Source organism: Drosophila miranda, chromosome XR (assembly GCF_003369915.1).
Source record: "Drosophila miranda strain MSH22 chromosome XR, D.miranda_PacBio2.1, whole genome shotgun sequence".
Classification (NCBI taxonomy): Eukaryota; Metazoa; Arthropoda; class Insecta; order Diptera; family Drosophilidae; genus Drosophila; species Drosophila miranda.
This window is the reverse complement of record NC_046674.1, coordinates 4,148,954-4,170,793: the sequence shown is the minus strand read 5'-3', so window position 1 is coordinate 4,170,793 and position 21,840 is coordinate 4,148,954. Positions and strand designations below refer to the sequence as shown.

Here is a 21,840-nt window from a genome sequence, read left to right as displayed (position 1 = left end):
TGTCAATATCTCCACCCCACACCCCACACCCCACACACACACTCTATATGCAAATGAAGCCGTATATTCCCTCCCTCTCTGCCTCGTCCCTGTCGTAGCAAAAGCGGCACAAGAAAATTTACAGCCAGAGAACAATTCAATTTTTGGAACAGAGACAGGGGAAGGGGAAGGGGAAGGGGAAGGGGAAGGGGCTTCAGTGACAGGGATACTCTTGTGTGTGTGTGCCTGCCCCCCCCCCCCCCCAAAACGAGGTGTGCTGCAAGTCTACGCATAGCTGCCACAACCATCTAAGGACCAACTAATTATGGAGTGAATTCTAGAAGCGCATTCTGGAAAACTTAATTGAAAAATGCTTCGCATGGGGAATGCGCCGCCTCTCAATATTAATTGGAAAATGTTTGCGGCAGCCCTCGATGGAGGAGCATTGGAATTCGAGCTGCAGCCCACGCCCACGCCCACGTCCTGGACCTGGCCCTGGCCCTGGACATCTATGCCACCATTTATCCGTCTCATGTAGGCAACGAGACGATGGCCATTTTTAATTGCCGCCCCTTCCGGCTGGCTTTGGCGTTTAATTAATTGCCAGACACCAAATCCCTTATGTTTTGGCCTTCAGTTCTCTGCCTCTCTGCCTCTCTCTGCTCTCAGTTTTCTGTTCTCTTTTGCTGGCAATTAACTTGGCAAATCAATTCGATTTTGAGCCCCTACTTGGGTATTCAAAGGTCAACCAGTTGTCCCGTCCCTCCCGCGCGTCCCTCCCGTCCGTCCTGGCTCTCGCCTAATTGTGTTTGCAGCAAATCCCAAGGAATTAACATTTCCTTTTGGCCCTCGAAAGTTTTCTCTTGCGTTCCCTACTTTCACACGTGCCACAAAGAGGCTTCTGCCTGCCACTGCGACTGTGAACACAATTGAAAAAGTTGAAAAGCGGCAAACTTGGCTTGGCGCTCCTCTCAGGTCCTTGGAAAGTGGCATTTAAGTTGCGAATGTTGAAAGGATTTATTCTGGCTGGTAGGGGGACATTCCTCACAGTTCATTAAGTGGCACAAGAAATTTACAAGAAAATACTTTGGTTTTTCGGTCGACTATTTGTCAAAGTCATAAAGTAAACCCAACCACATTGCCCATGCCCCATGCCACATGCCACAAATATCGATGTTCTGATTAAGGCGACAGATGCTGGCAGCGGCAGCCTCATATGCTTGCAACTTTTATGGCTTTCCGCAGCCCCCCTTGGCCAACCCCTTTATTAGCCACAACTCCCTGTCTCTCTCTCTCTCCAGAGACTTGACCCACAATTCAGGGGGGGGGGGGGGGGGGGGGTCCTTCCACTTACCGCTTCTCCCGCTGGCGGGACGACGATGTTGATGTTTGTGACGTTCGAAAATATCCGTTGCCCATCGTGCCGCCATAGCAGAGGCTGTGACTCTGTCCGGAGCCTATTTTGACGTGCAAAATGTGCCGGGACGGACTCGTAGCCAAATAAAAATCAAGCTCAAATATTTAGTCCTGTCCGGGCTCCTTCCTGGGGCTCTGCTCGGTCTCCTTCAGTGCTGCAACGGATAAAGTAGTGTTTGGCTTGACATTTAATTTGCAAAAAGTTTGTGCAATTAATTTAACTTCTGGGTGCCCTCAGAGGCAGCGACGAGGGCGAGGGCGAGGGCGTTATCTGTATAATGAGTGAGGCAAGGAGCAAGTGGCAAGTGGCAAGTGGCAAGAAGGAGGAGCCTGCCCACAGACAGACACGTCACGTTGTTGTGTCGTCTCCCACTCGAGAGCCTCAATGTCCTCGTTGGCGCCCATGTGAAGTGCTTAAAGAGTTTACCCAGGCATGCGAGGCTTTCCTCTTGTTTTCCCAAAGGGCCAGAGGATTACACATGGAGAGGCGCCCAGGGAAACACACAATTTCCGCCCTGTGCGTCGAGAGTCCAAGGTGAGCGGACGAGAGGGAGAGGGAGGGAGAGATGGGATCCCTCAAGGTTCAGTGGTTCAGTGGTTCAGTGGGTGCCTAAAAAGGGAAGCCGCACATCAAAGGAAGGAGTTTATAAAGAGAATACTGTTTCCAGAGGCCACTAAATGATGGGCCATCTCCGAGATTTTGATGGGTAACAAAAACCGAGACATACGATATGCATTACCTCCGAAATCACATTCCCTTCCAAGTACATAAATAACGGCACATCCTTTGGGCCAAGCCATGACCTCGTTTAGGCCTGCACTCTCCGCCTCAATCGCTTCAATTTTTAATGCAATGCTAAAAACAGATTTCTTTCTTTGGCCATAAATATTTCCCACACGAGTGTGTGTGTCTCTGTGTGTGTATCTGTGTGTATCTGTGTGCACTCGACGGCACAAATTGCATTAGAGATGGCTTCCCGATGGCACTCGATGGATTTCGTGTACCCTGGCTGCACCCTCGATGGGTAGACACAAGTTATGGATGGAATGGAATCAGAATCGAATAATTATTATGCGGTTTATGGCAAAAAAAACTGTGGGTTTTGTCCCTTGAGAAATTTTTTATTCGAATATTCGATTTATCTCTCGATAATCCCTGGTGGTCTGTCGACCTTCTTGGCCAAATCAGATTTGCAATTTGCCCCGTAAAAGTTGTGTAAAAAGACGATTAACGAATATTTTAATGCAATATTCTCACGAATCGCTAGGTTTTTCGAGACTTTCTGGCCACAGCGATTCCTTTTTTCGATTCCTAGCCGCTTGCGAGGCTCTGTGCCAAGTTTAGAAGGGACTGTCCGGGGGAAATACTCTACGGGATTGAAGCGTTTGAAGGTTTCCACTTCGCGGAAGGGCTGGCAAACAGAAGAGCGAAAATTCGTTGCCTACTTTTGTGCGGCAGGCCACTCGACGGGGGCCCTGCATTTGAAGTTGCCATCCATCCAGCCCATCCCCCTCCATTATTGTTTTGCAAGGTGGGGCAGGGAGCAGGGGGGCAGGGGGACAGAGTACTTGCTGTTTGTCTTGGCCCACAGTTCGGGGATTACTCTGCAGTTGAGGCTGCCTTCGGCTTATGCGGCGGAAAATGAAGAACATATGCGGGAGAGATGCAAGAGATGCAGATGGAGAGGGTGCCGTGCCCCAAGCCGCAGAGCCACAGAACCACAGAATAGAATGGGGCTCAAGGTGAGAGCCGGAGAACACGGCGTGGAATAAAATATAAAGCAAACGGCGTTTCGTTGAAATATTAAAAGGCCTAAGCACAATGCAAAAACACAAAAGAGGTTAGCGCTGCGGTGCGGTGCGGTGCGGTGCGATTGTGGCTGCCACAAAGCCCCTCCCCGCTTGCCTCACGCTTGTTTGAGTTTTGAGAATCAGCGAAAAGCGGCCTGCAATTGAGGGCGGGGCAGGCGGCGGCCTTTTTCCATTAATTAAGTGGATACCCGGCGTGGCAGCAGCCGCAGCTTTCATGGCAACAGTATCCATGTCTATCTTCCTACCCCCACCCCCTCCCTCCCCGAATTTAATTGTTGGAAAATATGATGCGGATTTAATTGTCGGAAAATCTGCATTGAAAGAGTGGCAGAGGGGGGGGGGGCCTTTCTGTTACCTGGGGGTCCAATCGATTTTGGAAGAGGCTTTGGGGAAATCTGTTTCTGTGATTATATGATGCCCATTGGCCAAATGCCAATAAATAAACCCGACAGTAAACCGAAAATAAACCACAAATAAAGGGCCACATAAAACAGGGATATTTTACAAGATTTTGTGTCTCCTGTTTCGGCAATTTCATAAATATTTTATGAGCTTAAAGTCGCCTGGCATCCGATGTGTGTGGGGGGAGGGACTTTTGGATGGAAAATTCATTAAACAGGAATAAATGAATTGAAATAATGCGAAGCGGCAGCCTGGAGAACTTTTATCCTTAGTTTAGCAGCTGCTGTAGGGGGCAGAGGGGTGGCGGGGTGGGGGGGTCAGGCATTTATGAACAAATCAGGGAAGGAATGCCACAGTTTTTCCTTATTTCTTTCCTTTATTTCCTTTATTTTTCCATCATAAATCCTCATGCCATCCGTCATTCGTCCTGCTCTGATCTGATCTGTTGTCATGCCTCCTGCATGATGGCAATCGGGACTGTCATTGTGTTAATTTTAAGGCTGAAGCCTCACAGAGCCATTAAATTTAATGTCCTTGCATTTCGTTTGATGGCCAACGCCCACGCAGCCTCCTTACCCCCCCCCCCCTTTTGTATGTGTGCGTGCCATTTCCCTGTTTTTTCCGATAAGAAAAAGAGAAGAATAAAAACAGATGTCACGGGTCCGGAGGCGCCTCTTCCTGCCCCTTGGAGCGTGGGCCTCGGCGTCAACATTTTTCATGCTTTTTCCTTGTGTACATTTTGTTAAGCACATTTTCCGACTCTGCTTTTCATGTGCACTCTTTTGTGGCGTTAACTGCACGTGCCACCATTTTTACTGCGCTTCCTCATCTTTTTGTTTGCCCCCTGAAAGGGGGAGGGGGGGGGCCTCCACAGCGCACCTTTTGATGGAAATTTTCCCTTTTTAATTTCTTCTTTTTTTTTTTTCCATCACCTTTTTTTTTGTCGGCACGCCTCTATTTGCGCCCCGCCCTGCTCTGCCACGCCTATCATTATCATGTGGGGGGGATGGGTGCAGATATCACGCGACTCACTTTGCCAGAGCTGAGGACACGCCTGCGAGCCCTCGGACTGAGTGCAACGGGCAGGAAGCAGGCGCTAGTCGAACGCCTAACAGCGACCCAGACAGGGCCCACGCCCCCCCGAGCAGCCTCCTCTGCGGAAACAGACTCCAATTTGTCGATGATGGAGGTGACAGGTGGCGGGGGCCGGGGCCCTGGCGCTGGCGCTGGGATGCCCGGGACGGCAGCAGTGGCAATCTTGGCCGTGCAGCAGCTCGTAAATAATTCGAACACGAGCGGGAGTCCTGCTCTCGACAGCCAGACTGCAGCACAGCATGGTAGGTAGCACCAGAGGAACAGGACTACGAGGAGCGCACAGGAATGCCTGTGTCCGCCAATCAAGCGGAAACCAAAGTACAGGGCGTCGCACTGTGGTCGTGTCTTTCTAATCCCCGAAACCCCAGCGACTTACCCGCTAAACGGCCTTGGCTCCGGCCTGTCCTGCCAGCCAGTCCTGTCTGTCCGGGCGGCTGGGGCTCCCCTTTGTTTTTATCGTTCAATTAAAGCGTATGTTCGTTTATTTTTTATTGTATTTTATGCCTGTTCTGCCTGCAGCTTGGGGCTTGCCTCGTGCTTCGTAGTTCGTACTGTATTATGCATTTAAGGCTGGCCAACAGCTCAGCGACTGCGCTGCGGCTTTATAATTTGATTTAAATGCAGAGGCACGCGGCATGGCCACACACACACACACACACACACTCGCACACACTCGAAGGGAGGCAGAGAGAGAGAGAGAGCGAGAGAGACAGATCCTGTGGCAGTGGCACGCGAATCTTGCTGAAAATGTGGTACCGACAAAAATTAAATCACAAAAAAATATGCAAACACGAAGGCGGCCACAATTCCTGGCATTTTTAATACTGCACAAAGGACAATTTTTGCATGTGTGGCAGAAAACGGAGGAAGGAGCGGGAGGATGGAGCAGACAGCTCCTGCTCATGTAATCACACACACACACACACACACACCACACCACACACTCCACACACAGACACGTGGAAAGAAGCAAAAGTCAGGCACACATTTGTCAGGGGCTTTTTCCGAGATTGCAAACTCAATGGGAACGGTGGGGAGTGGAGGGGAGGGGAGGGGAGCGGCCGGAAGCGCCACCTTATCGGAGAAAATGAAACTTAAGTGCTGGCATAATCATTGCTATTCCTGTTGCTATTTCAGTGCCTAGAAAAGGTGGCCCTGGGTTCCACCTTCGCTCTGGCTCATAATTCCCTGCAACTTCTGTTTCCATCCAACTTTTAGCCCCACCCTGACTTCTGGTTCTTTCTGCGAATAGCCCCTGACTTCTGACTCCTTCTGCGAGTAGCCCCTAACTTCTGAATCGTTCTACCCATAGCTCCTGACTCCTAACTCCTTCTACAAGTTACTCCCGACTTCTGACTCCTTCTACGAACAACTCCTGCCTTCTGAATCCTTCTGCGAGTAGCCCCTGACTTCTGGCACCTTATGCGAATAGCCCCTAACTCCAGAACTCTTCTACGAATAGCCCCTGACTTCTGAATCCTTCTGCGAGTAGCCCCTAACTTTCGAATCGTTCTACCAATAGCTCCTAACTCCTTCTACAAGTTACTCCCGACTTCTGACTCCTTCTACGAACAACTCCTGCCTTCTGAATCCTTCTGCGAGTAGCCCCTGACTTCTGGCACCTTATGCGAATAGCCCCTAACTCCAGAATCCTTCTACGAATAGCCCCTGCCTTCTGAATCCTTTTACAAGTTACGCCTGACTTCTGGCTCCTTTGTTGCAATTAAATAAAAGAGTGTGCTACTAAATTTAAATAAGAGTTAATTGCAAGGGCTATGGCCAACACACACACACACACACACAATAACAAGGAGAAATGGCAGAGAAAGTCCTGCTGTCGGGACTCTAGCATTGAATGCCCTTGCAGTTCCTTTCTGTTCACTCCTTTCGGCTCAATGAGAAATATATACAGGCTCTGCTTCCTTTTTATTTGTTTACATCTTGTGGGGATTTGCACGAATTTCTCCAAGAATCAGAGGGGATTTTTTGTTCTGGAACTTCTTTCTTAAAAATATTGATATTTGTGCCCTGTTTTTAAACGATTTGTGTGATATAAGGACTCCAGTGAGTATTGAGCGGCGAAAACTGAAGGATCTACTCCATATAGATCTTTATTTAAATGAAGGATTAATCTTCCAAGAAGAGTCGGCAAGTTCTTGCCATTTTCCTGCATTGCCAAAGACCTGCACACAATCGGCAGAGCCCACAGAGAGGGTACCAAAGGAGCACCTTAAAAAGGAGTTTTCTCGTTATAATATTGTGGGCTGGGGGCTGGGGGCTGATTGCCGCTTGCATTTCCGCCGACGCTGCCAGCAGGCGGAAGCGGTCGCAGGGCCACACTTCACCTCCCCTGCCCTGCCCTGCCCTGCCCTGCCACATTCTGCCCTCATTTTGAGTGGCAGCCACGTGTTTCAGCCACACATGCAGCAGAAGCAGCAGCAGCAAGGGGGGGGGGGGGGGATATTCCATCAGGAACGTACTCGTACGAGTATGCTTGACACTTGTTAGCCCTGTTTTGGCAGGGATGCGGAAACTGCCTATTAAGTTTTGATGAGGCAAAGTTGTTGTTGTTGCGGCGCCCTATCAAAGGATGTGCCCGGACTGCTGCCTGACAGGACAGGGTATTATCAGTGTTGGCACGTCGTCTGTGGCAGAGGTACGACGGTGCTGAGGCACGGAGGTGCCTTTAACACAACCAAAAACCCCACAACAAAATCAGTGACAGACCCACAGAGAAGTTTTTCTTCCTTTCCCCGTGTGTGTGTGTGTGTGTGTGTGTGTGTGTGCGGCTCTGTGGCATGTCATAGTTTGTAAATTAAACTTTTTCAGCGATGTTATCTGCTTGGTTCTGCTGTACGTTGGATGTGTGTGTGTTTTCTGGGGGCATGCCACACAGAGAGTGGAGTTGAATTGAATTTTGCAACGCGGGCGATGTTCTCCTGCTGTCGGTTATGTCAGCGACTGTACTGTGCCACAAGTTAATCAAATAAAAAAAATTCTCTGTGGCACGGTCAGCTGTGATTGTTGTGATTGTTGTGATTGTTCTGATTGGGCTTTCGTGCTGTGCTGGTTGCTGCCACGTACACACAAAGAAAAGAAAACACGCCGGAGACCACACACCGTAGAGTAGAGCACACACCGCAGAGCACGAAGCGAGAGATCGGAGACGGAGAGCAGACGTCTGCCAGCGCGAAAATCTGAAAGTTAACTGAAAATTAAAACAAAAATCTCAAACTATCAATAAAAGAAGAAGCGGCCAACGCAGAAGCGGCCAAACAGAAGGCACAAGGCAGAAGGCAGAAAAAGAAAACATAAAATGTTTAAAATCCCAAAAAATCAAAGTCCATGAAAATAATCATCATAGAAGAAGCGAGCGGCACAGAGCCGCACAGAGCCGCACAGAGCCGCAGAGCCATGGCCATAACCACTACCAGCAAAACCATTGCGATGGCTAACACACTAGTTACCCACATTTGGCGCCGACTGCAATTGCTAATGGGTTGAACAGACCCAGACCCAGGCACAGGCACTGGCACTGGCACTGGCACCCTCCCGCCGAATCTTCATTAGAAGAGGAGCCACATCCAGCAGATTGGCGTGTGGTGGTTGCATCTTGGCTGCTGGCTGCTTGCATGAGTGGCAGCGATACAGATAGATGGATATACTCGTATGTTTGTGCTACTTCATGGCTGCATAAATCCCACATGCGACAAAGTGAAAACTTTTCACTCCGAAATGAAGCTGTGCCTCTGCCTCTGCCTCTGGCTCCGACTCAGGGAGCGGGGAGCGTGTAGCGGGGGGGGGCCCTGCTAATTGAATTGTTTGTCATCTGGCAGTACGCTTATTGTGTGTGTCATCTAGATCATACGGTAGACAATAACTGGTGTTGCCGTTGCAGCCTGTCTATAGATCCCCGAGGTATATTGCACTCTTAGCCGTCGTCATGCCTCGGCGGACAACGCGAGCGCCTAACTGCATTCGACTTGCAGCAGCGGCAGCAACGGCAGCAACGGCAGCCCGCTCTATGAGCAAATAACCTTGAGTGGCTTTTGATTAATTAAAACCAAAGCCGACAACTGTGCTCCACATTACAGAAACCGCTAAGAAGGGAGGGAGTATGAGCCAGCTGTACGCCAAAACCAACAGCAGATAATCCAGCAATCCCCCTCTCTCGTTTCAGATGACATATTCGTGGAGTACGTGAACGGTATGCCGCACATGACCGTTCGACTGCCAAGTCGCAACGAATTATGTCAGTTCGCCCTGAAACCGATCACGCACAACGTGGGGGATCTCCTGTCGATGCTGAGGCAGGAGGACCGGGGCATTGACCGGGCGGCGGTGATCAACAAGAACGGAGTGCGCATCGCCTCGTCCTGCACGATCGACAGCCTCCTGGACGATACATTTAGGTGAAGTAGCGTGCTCTGCTCTCATGAGTGCCCCTTCTAATCCCTTCTAATCCCCCCTTAATGTACCACAGCATACAAATCAACAATCGGACTATGGAAGTGAATCCACCGAAGCGCGACAAGATCACAGTGGAGTCCATGGACAAGGTGGGCGACGTGCGTAAGGTTATTGCTCAGGTAAGATACACACATATATCCCCATTAAGTGTGGCTTTTAATGTGCGGCCATAACTCTCTGTCGGCAGCTCTATGAGGCATTCAACGTCGGCGAATATCAGCTGGAGAAGAGCAATCAACTGGCCAAGGAACTGGAGAGCATACGCTACGAGCTGGAGCCCCTCGAAGAGGTACGATTCCATTCTGCGAGCGACTTCCACACGTGCGAGTATTCCCATTGTTCTCCCTCCACTTGCAGAAAAAACTGGAGCTGAGCAGAAAGGCCGCTCGTCGCACCAACTTCATGACCTGGATGGGTCTCGGCCTGATGTCCGTGCAGTTCGGCATCCTGGCCCGACTGACCTGGTGGGAGTACTCTTGGGATATCATGGAGCCGGTTACGTATTTTGTTACCTACGGCACGACAATGGCCATGTACGCCTACTATTGTGTGACCAAGAGGGTAAGCGGGTCCCAGAGGATGGGAGCCACGGGAATGATACTACATATGTCTCTTCCCCCTAGGAGTACATGATGGAGGCTGTGAAAAACCGCGAATACTCGCTGGCCATCTACAAGAACGCCAAGAAGATCCAGTTCGATGTGGATCACTACAATCAGCTGAAGCGCAAGACGGCGGAGCTGGAGTACAATCTGAGGAGGATCAACGATCCGCTGAACATGCAACTGCCGTCGCATCTGGTGCGCACCCAGGAGAACACGCCCCCGACCGAGGAGCAGCAGCAGCGGCAGCCGGACGACCCCAGGGAGGGTAAAAGTAACTAAGGACTAGCTGGACTTTGCGGCAATCAGCCGCAGGAGGACACCGAAAGAAGGAAATGAAACTCAAACTAATTTTTAAATGAAAAATAAAGGCCCCCCACCCCCGACCCCCACACTTAGCAAATGTTCAGGGTGATTGAAATGTTGTGACCCCCCCTCCCCACCCCCCAGCAAGCACAAAAACTCTTTGGGAGTTTCCCCATTTTGTATGTTAACTAAAATGTTTTAGTTTTTTATGCCCATGTTTATAGATAATTAGCGTAAGCCCAAGAGTGGAACGCATACTTAAATGTCTGACGCAGGCCCAGTTGTAGAGCTTACTTTATGTTTAATCTTTATTTATTTTAGTGCAAGAGATCGAGATTTGTTTTATGCCCAAGGCGCCCCTGTCTGCTCTACCCCTATACTCTACCATCTGTGTGCAAAGTTCTAGTAAAATATATGATTTATTTATTGACTATTTTTTGCATATTGAGTTTTTACTTTTTTTTTCGTTTTCGTTTTAGCAGAAACATCCAAGATTACCTTTTAGGGGATACAACAGTAGCTTGTAGTCGAAAATTGTGGGCGGGGAATGCCGCTAAGAATTTCCACAACAATTTACAACGATAGTTATCAAACCGTATAGAGAGATACATTATAGAGATACAAAAACACAGAGATGATCAGCATACTGTGGTCCAATCTACTCGTATCAGTGAAAACTCATGAAAACTCATCCAGTGAACTCTACTAACTCTTCATAAGCTTTAATCTAGCATACTATATATACTATAAACTATACAAGTACATATACATATACTACCGTGAACCACTAGAGAACGAGAACAACAATTTGTACATAAAAACGCACCAACTATTCCATTAAGATTTTAGCAACAGAAACAGAAACGGAAACAGAACAGAGAGATTCGTAGTTAGTAAAAGTTAACGAAATCCTAAACGTAATTTAGTAGATACGATTAGATATGTAAATATTATAAACTGCTGTGTTTCATGACAACGTAAACGATATGATGATGTGTGAGAAGAAGAGTCGCCAGTCGCCCCAAAAACGAGACAACATTTAGCTTAATATTAGTTTAGTGAGAGGCATCTACCCAAACTTGTACCCCAACTTACGCTTTCTTCAGAACTCTACTCGGACTCTAGATGCGGGGCGATATGTACTTTTAAAACTTAGAAATTGCCAAAAGGTTGTGTTTGAGAACTGTTTGCCTGTGCTATACTAAACTATACTATACTATACTATACTACTATACTGTACACACCCCCAGGAATCCTAGAAGCCAATCCGTAGACTACTCTACCTACTAGTACTATTCTCTGAAATTTACTGAAAAAAACAAACACCCAAACAATCTCTACACCTGCATCGCTTTTCAATGCACTCACACATACACGCGGGATGCTCACACACACACACACGCACACACACTAAATACTAACCAAAATTTGGAAAGATTAACTCTAGCCTAAGAAGCGCACTATCTATGCCTCTAAATACTTTAATGACATTTGTGATTCAATTTCAAATTATAATGGTGGAGACGATTATTTACTGTACAAATCGAACATTAACTTTAATCAAAAAACAAACAAGCGAAAACCAAAAAAATCTAGCCCGAAACTAACTTTGAAAGTTTATGTATTTTTGCCTAATCCAAGTCCCAACTAATTAATGTTTATGTTAATTGTATCTAATGAATTATACACTTGAATTACCTCCTACACGGGTACGCGTATCTCCTATACACACACACACACATACATATATGTATGACATACGAGTATATGAATCTTAATCCTAATCAGCGCCAAAGACTTATGAAGAAATTTAACAACTAGTTCCCCAGTTACTCCCCCATACATCCATCCCCCCACCCCCTTAATGCTCGTTCAAGTTTTTTAAGCCCTTACTATTTATACGCATAACGCATGATTATATAATTACCAACGATGCGCCTGAGGGACGGGGACAGTCCCTAGTTTTCTGCTCTCGAGAGGTGCATATATTTATAATTCTCAAGTACCTTCTTTCATAAAACATAAAAGAACAAGAAACAAAAGAAAAACTAATCTTAACTTACATCCTTTTTAACGAATTTAAATGGAATCCAACATTTAATTAAGTGCTTTAAGTAATCAAATTGTTTGAATTTTGTCTAAACAACAAAGTGAATTTTTTACATTTATAAAACAACCAAAATTCGTTACGAAAATTCCCAAGAAACCCAAGCTTAAAAACAAAAACAAAATCAAATCAAGTAAAAAATATACAACATATGCGAGCGCAAACTGATAAAAGAACTAATACAAAATTAAAATAATAAAACAAAGTTATAAATTATATGATTTCTCTCGCATTTATTTGCTACTAAAACGCACAAAGGATAATCGCGGGAGCTTAGGGAAGCCTTAGGCACTTCACAGAGGGGGAGTCTAAGGACTGCCCCTTCAGGCACATCGTATCTCCAGCCTGTAGCACCGATCCGAGTCGGTGGCATTCCACCTGACCAGCTCTGCAATGGGCCGGCTCGACTTGAGGAAGAGCGTGAGCCGTTCGTTCAGCTGCAGTGGCGAGAACTTACTGACAATCAGCGCCTTGGTGGAGTCGCGGTATTTGCCCACAAGCGACTCATTGCTGAAGCTGCGTCCCCGCTGGTCCAACAGCTCATATGTCTGGACGGCCTTGTTCTCCTCGTCATCGATCAGGCGATAGCTGGGCTGCCGGTACGGATTGTAGCCCAGCTTCTTGCATATCTCCCGCACTTCATCCATGTTGGGCGGCGCACTCTTCGGGAAGCACTTAGTGTGCCAGATACCATAGGTTTGCTCAATCACTTGTCCATACTGTGGGGCTATCTCCTTTGTGCTGAAAAGGAGAGTCCGATGCACATAGAATTGACTTGGATTTCGTTGGATATTTACTTGTATTGGCTATATGCCCAGAAGTCCTTCTTTTGCTGCTGCAATGGATGCTCTATGCCAAAGCAGTATCGCTCATCTTCGCCATTGGGGCAGTCGGGCTCTTTGTCACACACGAAATCACGTGGAATACAGTCCTCAGGGGATCTAAGAATACCAGTCACTTAAATCTGAGCTTCCAATACAATTAATCGTTTAACTCACGAACTGCACTGGAAATGATCTGAAGTGCAATTGCACAGCACAGAGCTCTCATCGCTCTTGTCCCAGCAGTTTCGCTTGCCATCGCATATCTTGGAGGGATCCGTGGCTCTACAGATGAAAAGGGAAACATATAGCAGTGCCCATTCTGAGGTTAGTTTAGCTAGAGCTCACTGTAGATAAGTGAAGCAGCTGCAAATCGTCGGCTCATCTGTCATGTCCTCACAGTCTGGCACATGATCACAGAACTTGTTCTTTGGCAAACATTTGAAACTGGAGCGGCACTTCATCTCGCCCGGGGCGCATCTGTGCTTCAGCTGTCGACATTTTGCCTCCTCCTCATCGCTTCCGTCATGACAATCAAATCTATCATTGCAAATCGCCGACTGCGGCAGGCAAACACCCAGCGGGCATCGATGGGTGCTGCACTCTGGCGGTGATTGTGGATTTTTGCAGTTGGGCTCATCTGTTGGGGTAGAGGATTAAAGTTTATTAGGTCCGGTCCGTAACTAGTAATTAGGTCCGCAAATAGCCCACCTATGCTGTCCTGCAGGGATTTGTAGGCCCGCTCCAGTGTCCCAATGCTGAATGGATGTTTGAAGCTCTGGCAATCGGAGTTGTTGTAGTTAAACAGAGCCGTGGGGAACCAGCCCGTGTGTGGGTCGCGACAGACAAGCACTCCCTGGTCGATGGGATTGTGGTGCGTGTCACTGAGGTTCTTCAGGCCAAACTGATGGCAACTGGTGAACTTTGTGATGGCTGGGAGTTCTGTTGCGGCCGCACCATTCATCAGCTCCACCTCCTCCGAAATGGAGGCCATATCCTCGGCACTGACGTTCAGCAAACGCATTAGGTTCACTGGCGGCTGCTTCTCCTGCAGCTTATAGCACGACGGGCACTTTGGGTCATTCCCGATCTGTGTGATGGCAACCGTTTTAATTCGTCCCGTGATCTCGTCGTGCAGGACACTGATGCAATCCCGCAGAGCACTGCCATTATGGTGAGAGCTGCAATGAAAACAGCGATTAGGATAACTCCCTAGATGGCTGTTGAGCCACTCACCTGTCGGGCAGGAAGGTGGGCAGCACATATTTGGTAAAGCGTGCGGGTTTCTCCAAATGAAACAGCAGCACATTGGACTTGGGCACTGCCTCAGAGCAGTCCACGCGCCGGATTTGCTCGTGATTGCTTCTGTGGAGGGACTGCTTCGTTTTGCCACCGCCCAGCAGTGCGCTAATGTAGTGCGTCTCGAGGCTAAAAGTGATTCACAAATAGGATATAAATGCATTCAATAGAAGTGTTTACTTACCTTATTCCCGAGAGGCAGCTCTCGTGGACCAGCAGCCAGTGCTTGTCGATAAGCACGCCAAGGCACCAGAGCTCCCCATTGGCATAGACATCGGCCAGCCAGGGCCAGTGCAGCTCCTCGATGGCTTCGTGCAGCTGCTCGTTCACCAGCAGCGTCTTGTTCTTCTTGCTCTTGATTAGGTTATCCAAACGGTCGAGCACTTCATCCTTCTTGTTGACTATAATTGTGGCCGGCACTTGCGGCTTAAAGTGGACATTGGGTCGGTTGTGCGTCTCGATGGTGGGCAGCAGGATGGGCATCTCCTCCGCAGGCTTCTGCTTGACCGCCTGTCCCGCACTCAGCGTCTTCAGGGGCGTTGTCTGGTTGGAAAGGGGATTGCACTCCACATAGATACCCAGACACGTGCTGGGCAGCAGGCGGTCCTTCTCCGGTCTCGACGGCGAAAGCAGGCCCTGCTCAGGCATTGCCTCCTCGTTTTCCGAGAGCTGGTCGTTGTCATTGTCCATTGAGCGGAGCTCCACAACCAGCTGCGTCTTGCCCGGTAGCTCTGGCGTAATGGGATGCACATCCCGCTGGCTCACAATCTCCGAACTGTTGAAGTAGTGGGCTCCCTTGAAGCCCAGCAGGGCGCAAACAGCATCCGCCGTATTGGCCTGGTGCTCATGGTAGCCCGTCTCATGGGCGCACACTACACGCCACACGCCATGGGCGTTTTTGGAGAAGATTCCAGCGCTACTAAACTTGGGCTGCTGATGCACATCAAAGTGTACATCTTGGCCATTCGTCAGGGCAACTGTTGGAGGGGATACATGAGCTTCTTTCATCACAGCTACTATTCTGTTCTCTCACTTACAGCAATCCTTTTCATCCTCCTTGAACTGGCAGTCCGCTTTCTTGTCGCAGCGCTTCGACATTGGCAGGCAGGTCTTGGACAATGGGCAGCGGAACTCATTTGTTCTACAGCCAACTGTTGGGATTGAAAGCAAATCTTAGACGGAACAGAATGGCAATTGGTTTTTGTGGCCTACCGCAATCCTGTTCATCGGTTAGATCCTCGCAATCCGCCTTGCCATCGCATATGAGTGCGCGCAGACTGCCCTTCATGTAGTCCCGACAGCTGCACCCCAGCTCATCCGTGCCATCCTCGCAGTCGACTTTCCGATCACAGCGCATCTGCAGCTCCACAATCTGAGCCATTCTGAAAATAATTGCATACAAATTAATGGATTTATCCTCCAATAATTGGATTTTTACTCACTTTTTGCATACAAATTTATTGGGAATCTCCATTTTATTGGTCGTTGTTTGTGGAGGAGCACTTGTAGTCGGCGCCGAGACTGTGATTGTTGTAGGCCTTGTAGTGGTGAGCCTTGTAGTTGTTGTAGAGGGAGTACTACTACTGCTAATTGTAGTTGCGGCTTCGGTGGTTGTGCTTGTGGTTGTGGTTACCCTAGCCTCCTCCGCTGTAATTGTACTTGCAGGAGCATCTGTTGTGACTAGAGACAAGGGGGTGGTCATCATTGTGGTGCTCTCCTCTAGGAATTGTGTGACCAAATCGGAGAGCTTCTTGAAATCCTCTGTCGAGGTGGGTATCGTTGTAGTTTTAGCAATTGTTGTGAATGCAATAGTTGTCGTTTCTATTGTCGTAGGTGCAGTAGTTGCTGTTGTCGTCGTTGAGTCGATTTCTGTCGACACTCCAGTGGTATCCTTTCTTGTTGACACATCCCCTGATGGGGTGGACGTTACATCAGCAGACAGAGTGGAATCAATTTCATTTTCACTTTTGAAAGTGGTGCTTTGCCACACTTCCTCCTCTTCTTGTTCTGCCAGCAAATGGTCATCTTCTAATGCAATTTCCTGACGCTGTTGGCTATCCTTTAGCGGATGATAGTCACTCTCCGTTGTGGTGCTTACATTCTGCCGAGTGCCTCCCACCATATCGGGGATAAAGTTGTAGACACAACCCACTTCATCCTCACCGCCCAGACAGTCGACATTGCGATCGCAGCGCTGTCGCTTGGCTATGCACCGCTTGCCACCCCACACGCAGATGAATCCCGGACAGAGCTGCAGCGGTTTGCGTGCGGGCAGCAGGCGGGGAGTCACCGCCAGCTCCAGCCAGTCCAAGTAGAGGGCCACCCTCGTGTAGACGCCAAACTCCTGGGGACGCGCACAGCCATTACCATGGCTCACAACTCCTGCGAGATAGAACTGCTCCGGCTGGGTGACGCTGCGGCAGAAGAGTGGACCGCCTGAGTCGCCCTGGCAGGCATCGCGTCCACCGTCCGGATCGCCAGCACAAATGTCCTCCGAAGCCTTATCCTCTGGATCTGTGCAGCCCTTGCGTATGGGCACCGTCACTTGTCGCAGGGGATCGCCTACCAAAGATTCACACTTCAGAATATACTTAAGGTCAGCGTTCGTCGCAACTTACTGCTTGGACCCTTCTCCCTGATGGCTCCCCATCCCACCACCGTGCAGAGGGTGTGCTCCTCGGGACCCCATATCCAATCGTCGCCGAAGGTCGTCCTTCCCTGGTCGGGCAGACAGATGGGCTTCACCCAGCGATTGAAGTGCAGCGGATTGGCAAGTCGCAGCAACGACAGATCGTTTCGCATGCTCCGCCTTTCGTAGGCCTGGTGGACGACCACATGGGACACTGGCTGGATCTGGGTGGCAGGAGAGTAGCTGGAACGACGCAGGAGTCCAGCACGCACCTCGTAGTAGTATTTCGCATAATTGATGACACAGTGGGCGGCACTGATGATCTGTAAAATAGAGATTTATAACACATCGAGAAGGAGAATCCTTTGCTGAACTTACCCAACGATCCGAGTAGATGGTCCCACCGCAGTGGAACTTCCCATCCCGATAGATGGCCACCACAAAGGGCCACTGAAGGGCACTCGTGTAGCCGCCTCCAACAATGCGACCTTCGCCGACGGTTTCCTTCGCTTCCGCCACAGCTCTCTTCACGCGCTTCGAGTGCTCCATTTTGGTCGTATTCTTGGGCAATCCACACTGCGTCGGAGGACACCGGACATAGGCCACATGATCCACCAGGGAATCTGCGTTGTTGCGACCATGACAGGCCTGTGCAAAGTGGATTCCCGCATGCAGCGATGGCTCAATAAAGGGCCCCGGTAAGATCAGCGGCTTAAAGGTGAGTTCGGGCACAGCTCCTGCCACCTTTCCGTCCTCCTCGCAGGCAGCGTCTGCCCACTTTTCGCCATTGTTGCACACCGGGTGCCAATCGCCGCGATGATTGTGATAGAGATACCCCTCAGAAGCAGAGGCCGCGTGTGACTGGAGAAGATTAGAACGGATTAGAAGGGAGTAGGGCTGGAGGAGAGTTCGATCCACCTACCATGTGATGAGTGACATCTGTGACCAGCATACTGCACTGCTGCTCATCGCGACTATTCAAGCAGTTTACGAAGCCATCGCAGCGCTCTAGGCGGCTGTAGCACATGGATATCGTGGAGCGATTGTGACGGGCATATTCCTCCAAATTCTCGTAGCAGGAGAAGGCCAGAGGCTCGCAGCCAAAGCAGCCCAGCTCATCCTCGCCCATGGGGCAGTCCTGATAGCCGTCGCACAGACGCTCCTCGTTCAGACGGTCGCCACAGGTGCAGGCCGACTCATCGCTGCCGTCCTTGCAGTCCACACGATTGTCGCACCAGTGGGCGGCTGGAATACACTCCTGGCCCCCGTAGCACGAGACCTGATCCGGTTCCGGGCACTGCGATCGCTCCATCGGTTGCTGTGGGAGTCCCGCATAGCTGGCGTAGATGATCTGTCCCTGATGATGGACGGCACTCGTCTGGTTGGCGTCGTGACGCATCTTGAAGTTGGCATTGGAGAAGGTCGACTGGCCGACTCCCTGCTGCTGGTTGAGTCCCTGGGACTGCCCTTGGCCCTGGCCCTGACCCTGGCCCGATTGGTTCTGCATGTAGCTGCAGTAGACCTGCTGCTGGGCATTCGACAGCTTTTGCGGCGAGGCATTCTTCGAGAAGATGTTGGCGCCCTGGCCACCCGCTCCGGAGCCGCTGCTGCCACCGAAGAAGTTGCCGCTCGGCCCAAACTGCTGCGGCACAAAGAAGACTCCGCCTCCTCCGCCATTGTTGGATGGACCACCGAAGTGTGCCCCCTGCATGCCCATAAACGTGGGCGCGGCCGACCACATGGGCATCCGGAAATTGGCCGGCGTCATATAGAAACAGACGGGGATGCTGGGCATCCCGAGATTCGGATTGAACATGAACTGTGCGGAGGCCTTCATCGTCTCTCCAGAGACAGGGAATCCGCCGGGCGCCCTGCTGGTAAACTGCACACTGGGCGAGGCCGTGAAGGTTTCTCCTTTCTGCTTGGTCTGTTCACCATCCGCCATGGCGGCCACTTTGTTCCGCATCCGCTCACATAGGGTCATCAGCTGTGCATCTGCAGCTGTGGAGGAGAAAAGATGGTATTAATGTTGATCAGAATCAATCGATTGAATCCGCTTTTTACCATTCAGGAGATGCCCATTCAGTGGATTGATCTTCGGTCCCATTTTGTCCAACACTTTGGCATCCAGCGCCGTGCCGAAGGTGTCTATCAACTCATCTTTTGTTTCCATGGCCTGCGCCTCGAACTTCTTCAGCCAGTGCTGGCGCTCGTACAGATCTGTGACAGTATCCTCTGAGGATTCGTTGCTGGACAGCACCTTTATGATGGGCTTCTCCGGTTCGTGCCGCTCGAAGCTCTCGAGCATGTTCTCAATGCTGCTGGGATTGTCCAATGGATGACCGGGAATACGGGAACCTTTCTCAGTGGTGGGTGTCTCCGTGGTGGTCGTTAGCTTGGGTTGACTGGTCGTGCTGCTCACCTCTGCGCTGATCACATCGCTGTCAATGATCCAGCTAATCTTCACTGGTTTTGGCTTGGTCGGATATGCCGTAAAGTTATGCGCTTCGCTGGCATATGTGGTGCTGACTGTGGCTTGGGTGGTGGTTGCGGTGGCACTAGAGTTTCCCATCTCTGGCTCCGGCTCGACTACCTCCTCGCCATCAATGATCCAATCGAACTGCAGCTTCCGTGGCACTGTTTCGTTGTGGGCTACGGCTGGAGTGGTCGTGGACAGGGCTTCGGGTGCGTCTGTTGTCAGCTTTGTCTCCCAGACAACGTTTTCCGAGGTGTGCTCCAGCCCAGAGTTCGGTGCGGCTGCCGTGGTGGTCAGCTCTCTGGTGGTACGCTGTCTGGGCCCCTCTGTGGTGTGCACAATCTCCTTCGGCTTGTCGAAGCGGTCTAAGATCCAACTGATTTGCTCCGTTGTGGTCCCCACAATCAACTCAGAGGGTCCCACGCTTGAGGGAGAGGTCTCCTCTACCGTTGCCTGGGGGGTCGTCGTCTCCACCAGCGGCAAAGTGGTGTTCATTGGCTCTTTGGTGGTCAATGACTTTGGCGTATTATCCGTATAGACCGCACTGTCGTCATGGTCATGGCCGTCGATGATCCAGCTGATTCTCGCTGGCTTTATTTTGGATCGGACAGGCTTCTGCGAGGACGTCTCCTCGGTGACGTTTGCTGCGCTTGTCGTGGGCCCAGCAGTCGACTCCTGGGTCTTCTCGCGGGTCTCATTCGACTCCATGCTCCCAGACTCCAGCTGGGGCTGCTGTGCGCGCATGATGGCCTTCATTTTCTCCATTTTTTCGGTGATTTCCTTGGCCATATTGTACATCCGCACAAAGGCGGACATGCAGTCGTGCGGGGTTTGCTTCTTGCATCTCACATACTCGCTCTCCAGCAGACTGAGGGCCTGGCGGGCCCGCTTGCTCCTCAGCTTCGAGTAGATCTGCTGCATGTTGGCCTCCACCTGAAGGGGATCGAGCATGTCACTTCTGGACAGGTCACGCGGCACACGACGCTTATTATACAATCGGAACTTCCAGCGCAAGCTGTTCAAGCGGCTCTGCCGTTCATTCATCCCCGCGTTTAGTCCGCCGGTCTTAAAATTCACGTGCAATGTCTGTGGGCTGACAATCAGTATATCCTTATCCTCATCGACGGGCTCCTTGAGCTGTCGATGCTTTTCGTTCAGGGCGGCGATTTGCTGAACGCGATCTGGGGGGTGGTAACACTCATTAGTTTACTTAACAAACTCATCTTTTTCTAGTAATATTCTTACCCATTCTCTCCACCACAATGCCATGGTAGATCAGCATTAAGAACATCGTCAGGATCACCAGCGCGGTGATGGCCAGGACGCGTTTGTTGGGCGTACGGGCACACCAGTGGCGCGGACTTCGCAATAGCCTGGTGGCCTCCAGGTCTAAGAAATTCATTTTCTCCAAATTATAACCGTAATTATCTCGAATGAAATTCAAAGTCGGCTCTTATTTGAACTAAATTACTTAAAATAAAATAGTAGTTGTTCTTCTTTTGACAATACGGAAAAAGTGCTGTGGACGTTGTTTTATTTTTAACATGATTAAAAATTCTTAGCCGATTCTTCGTTTTTTGGTGGGGGCTTTATTTTGATCAGCAATTTCTGTGCTGCTCGGCAATTTCGCAATAATTTCAATTTCAATAAAATTGCTGATGCAAAAATGCAAAACAAAATTGGAACTCTTAGTCGAAGAACTTATTGGAGATTAATACGATCTAGAATGTATTCCTGCTTAAAATCTAACATATGTATATGTGTTCCACGTACCATCCATACTGTAAGTCATTTTGCTATCAATCCTTCTCTGGTGTTTCCGGAACAGTCGCTTATTCACTATACATTTTGGACACCAAGCTGGAAATGCGACAAGCAATTCGTATTCTTCTTTGCTGCTTTATTTTGGTTGTTCTTCACTTTGTTTGATTAGCTTCCCAACAAGGAGCCTCGAATTACAGCGGTTCACTCGTGCACTCAAACAAAAATCCACAAAAGGCATAAAGCAACCGGCAAAAGCGAATCTGATATCCACGAGAACGACAAAGACGACGACGACCACTTATTCCACACGGTACACACGGCAAACGGCAAACGGCAACTGAAGCCATCGCCGGGTGCTCGCTGCGCTTATGAAGGCTTCCGGAAAGTGGATCATCGGGCGATCGACCCACTTCCAAAGTACATCGCTGCCAATTTTTATGCTACGTTTCGAACTTTACAGTTTTTTGGTTAATGAAAAACGGGCCAACATTTGCAGAGGTCAGCTATAAACGACGACCATCGGACAAAAGTGCAAGTTGAAGGGGAATTTGCAGAGCAACGAACCACCCACCATCCATCCATCCAGCAGTAACCCCCACTCCACACACACACACACACACACACACACATACACACAGAAAAACTAGACACGCAGCCCCATA

At 49.7% G+C, this 21,840-nt stretch overlaps 2 protein-coding genes across 4 annotated transcripts in view; one reads left to right on the top strand and one right to left on the bottom strand.

Moving 5' to 3' along the window:
- The window catches only part of LOC108151697 (calcium uniporter protein, mitochondrial), a 42,534-nt gene extending 32,017 nt beyond the window's left edge, over window positions 1-10,517 (top strand). For 2 of the 3 annotated variants that reach the window (XM_033388114.1, XM_033388112.1), the window contains 5 exons: window positions 8,885-9,116; window positions 9,188-9,293; window positions 9,362-9,463; window positions 9,532-9,735; window positions 9,798-10,517. In XM_033388114.1, coding sequence (XP_033244005.1) covers window positions 8,885-9,116; window positions 9,188-9,293; window positions 9,362-9,463; window positions 9,532-9,735; window positions 9,798-10,058 — 905 coding nt within the window. In that variant the 3' untranslated portion in view covers window positions 10,059-10,517. Of the gene's footprint in view, window positions 1-4,625; window positions 4,947-8,884; window positions 9,117-9,187; window positions 9,294-9,361; window positions 9,464-9,531; window positions 9,736-9,797 lie in introns of all 3 variants that reach the window. The other variant, XM_033388113.1, reaches the window with a different exon arrangement.
- A 1,867-nt stretch (window positions 10,518-12,384) lies between these two features.
- LOC108151698 (serine protease nudel) lies at window positions 12,385-21,802 on the bottom strand. Its single transcript, XM_017280453.2, has 16 exons — window positions 21,188-21,802; window positions 20,660-20,803; window positions 19,003-20,595; window positions 17,861-18,939; window positions 17,317-17,799; window positions 16,928-17,261; window positions 15,752-16,871; window positions 15,522-15,691; window positions 15,347-15,460; window positions 14,494-15,286; window positions 14,247-14,438; window positions 13,722-14,191; window positions 13,359-13,650; window positions 13,188-13,295; window positions 12,987-13,130; window positions 12,385-12,930 (listed from the first exon to the last, which is right to left on the bottom strand). The coding sequence occupies exons 1-16, from the start codon at window positions 21,204-21,206 to the stop codon at window positions 12,513-12,515; spliced, it is 7,473 nt and encodes a 2,490-aa protein (XP_017135942.1). The 5' UTR covers window positions 21,207-21,802; the 3' UTR covers window positions 12,385-12,512.
- Between the last annotated feature and the right edge of the window lie 38 nt (window positions 21,803-21,840).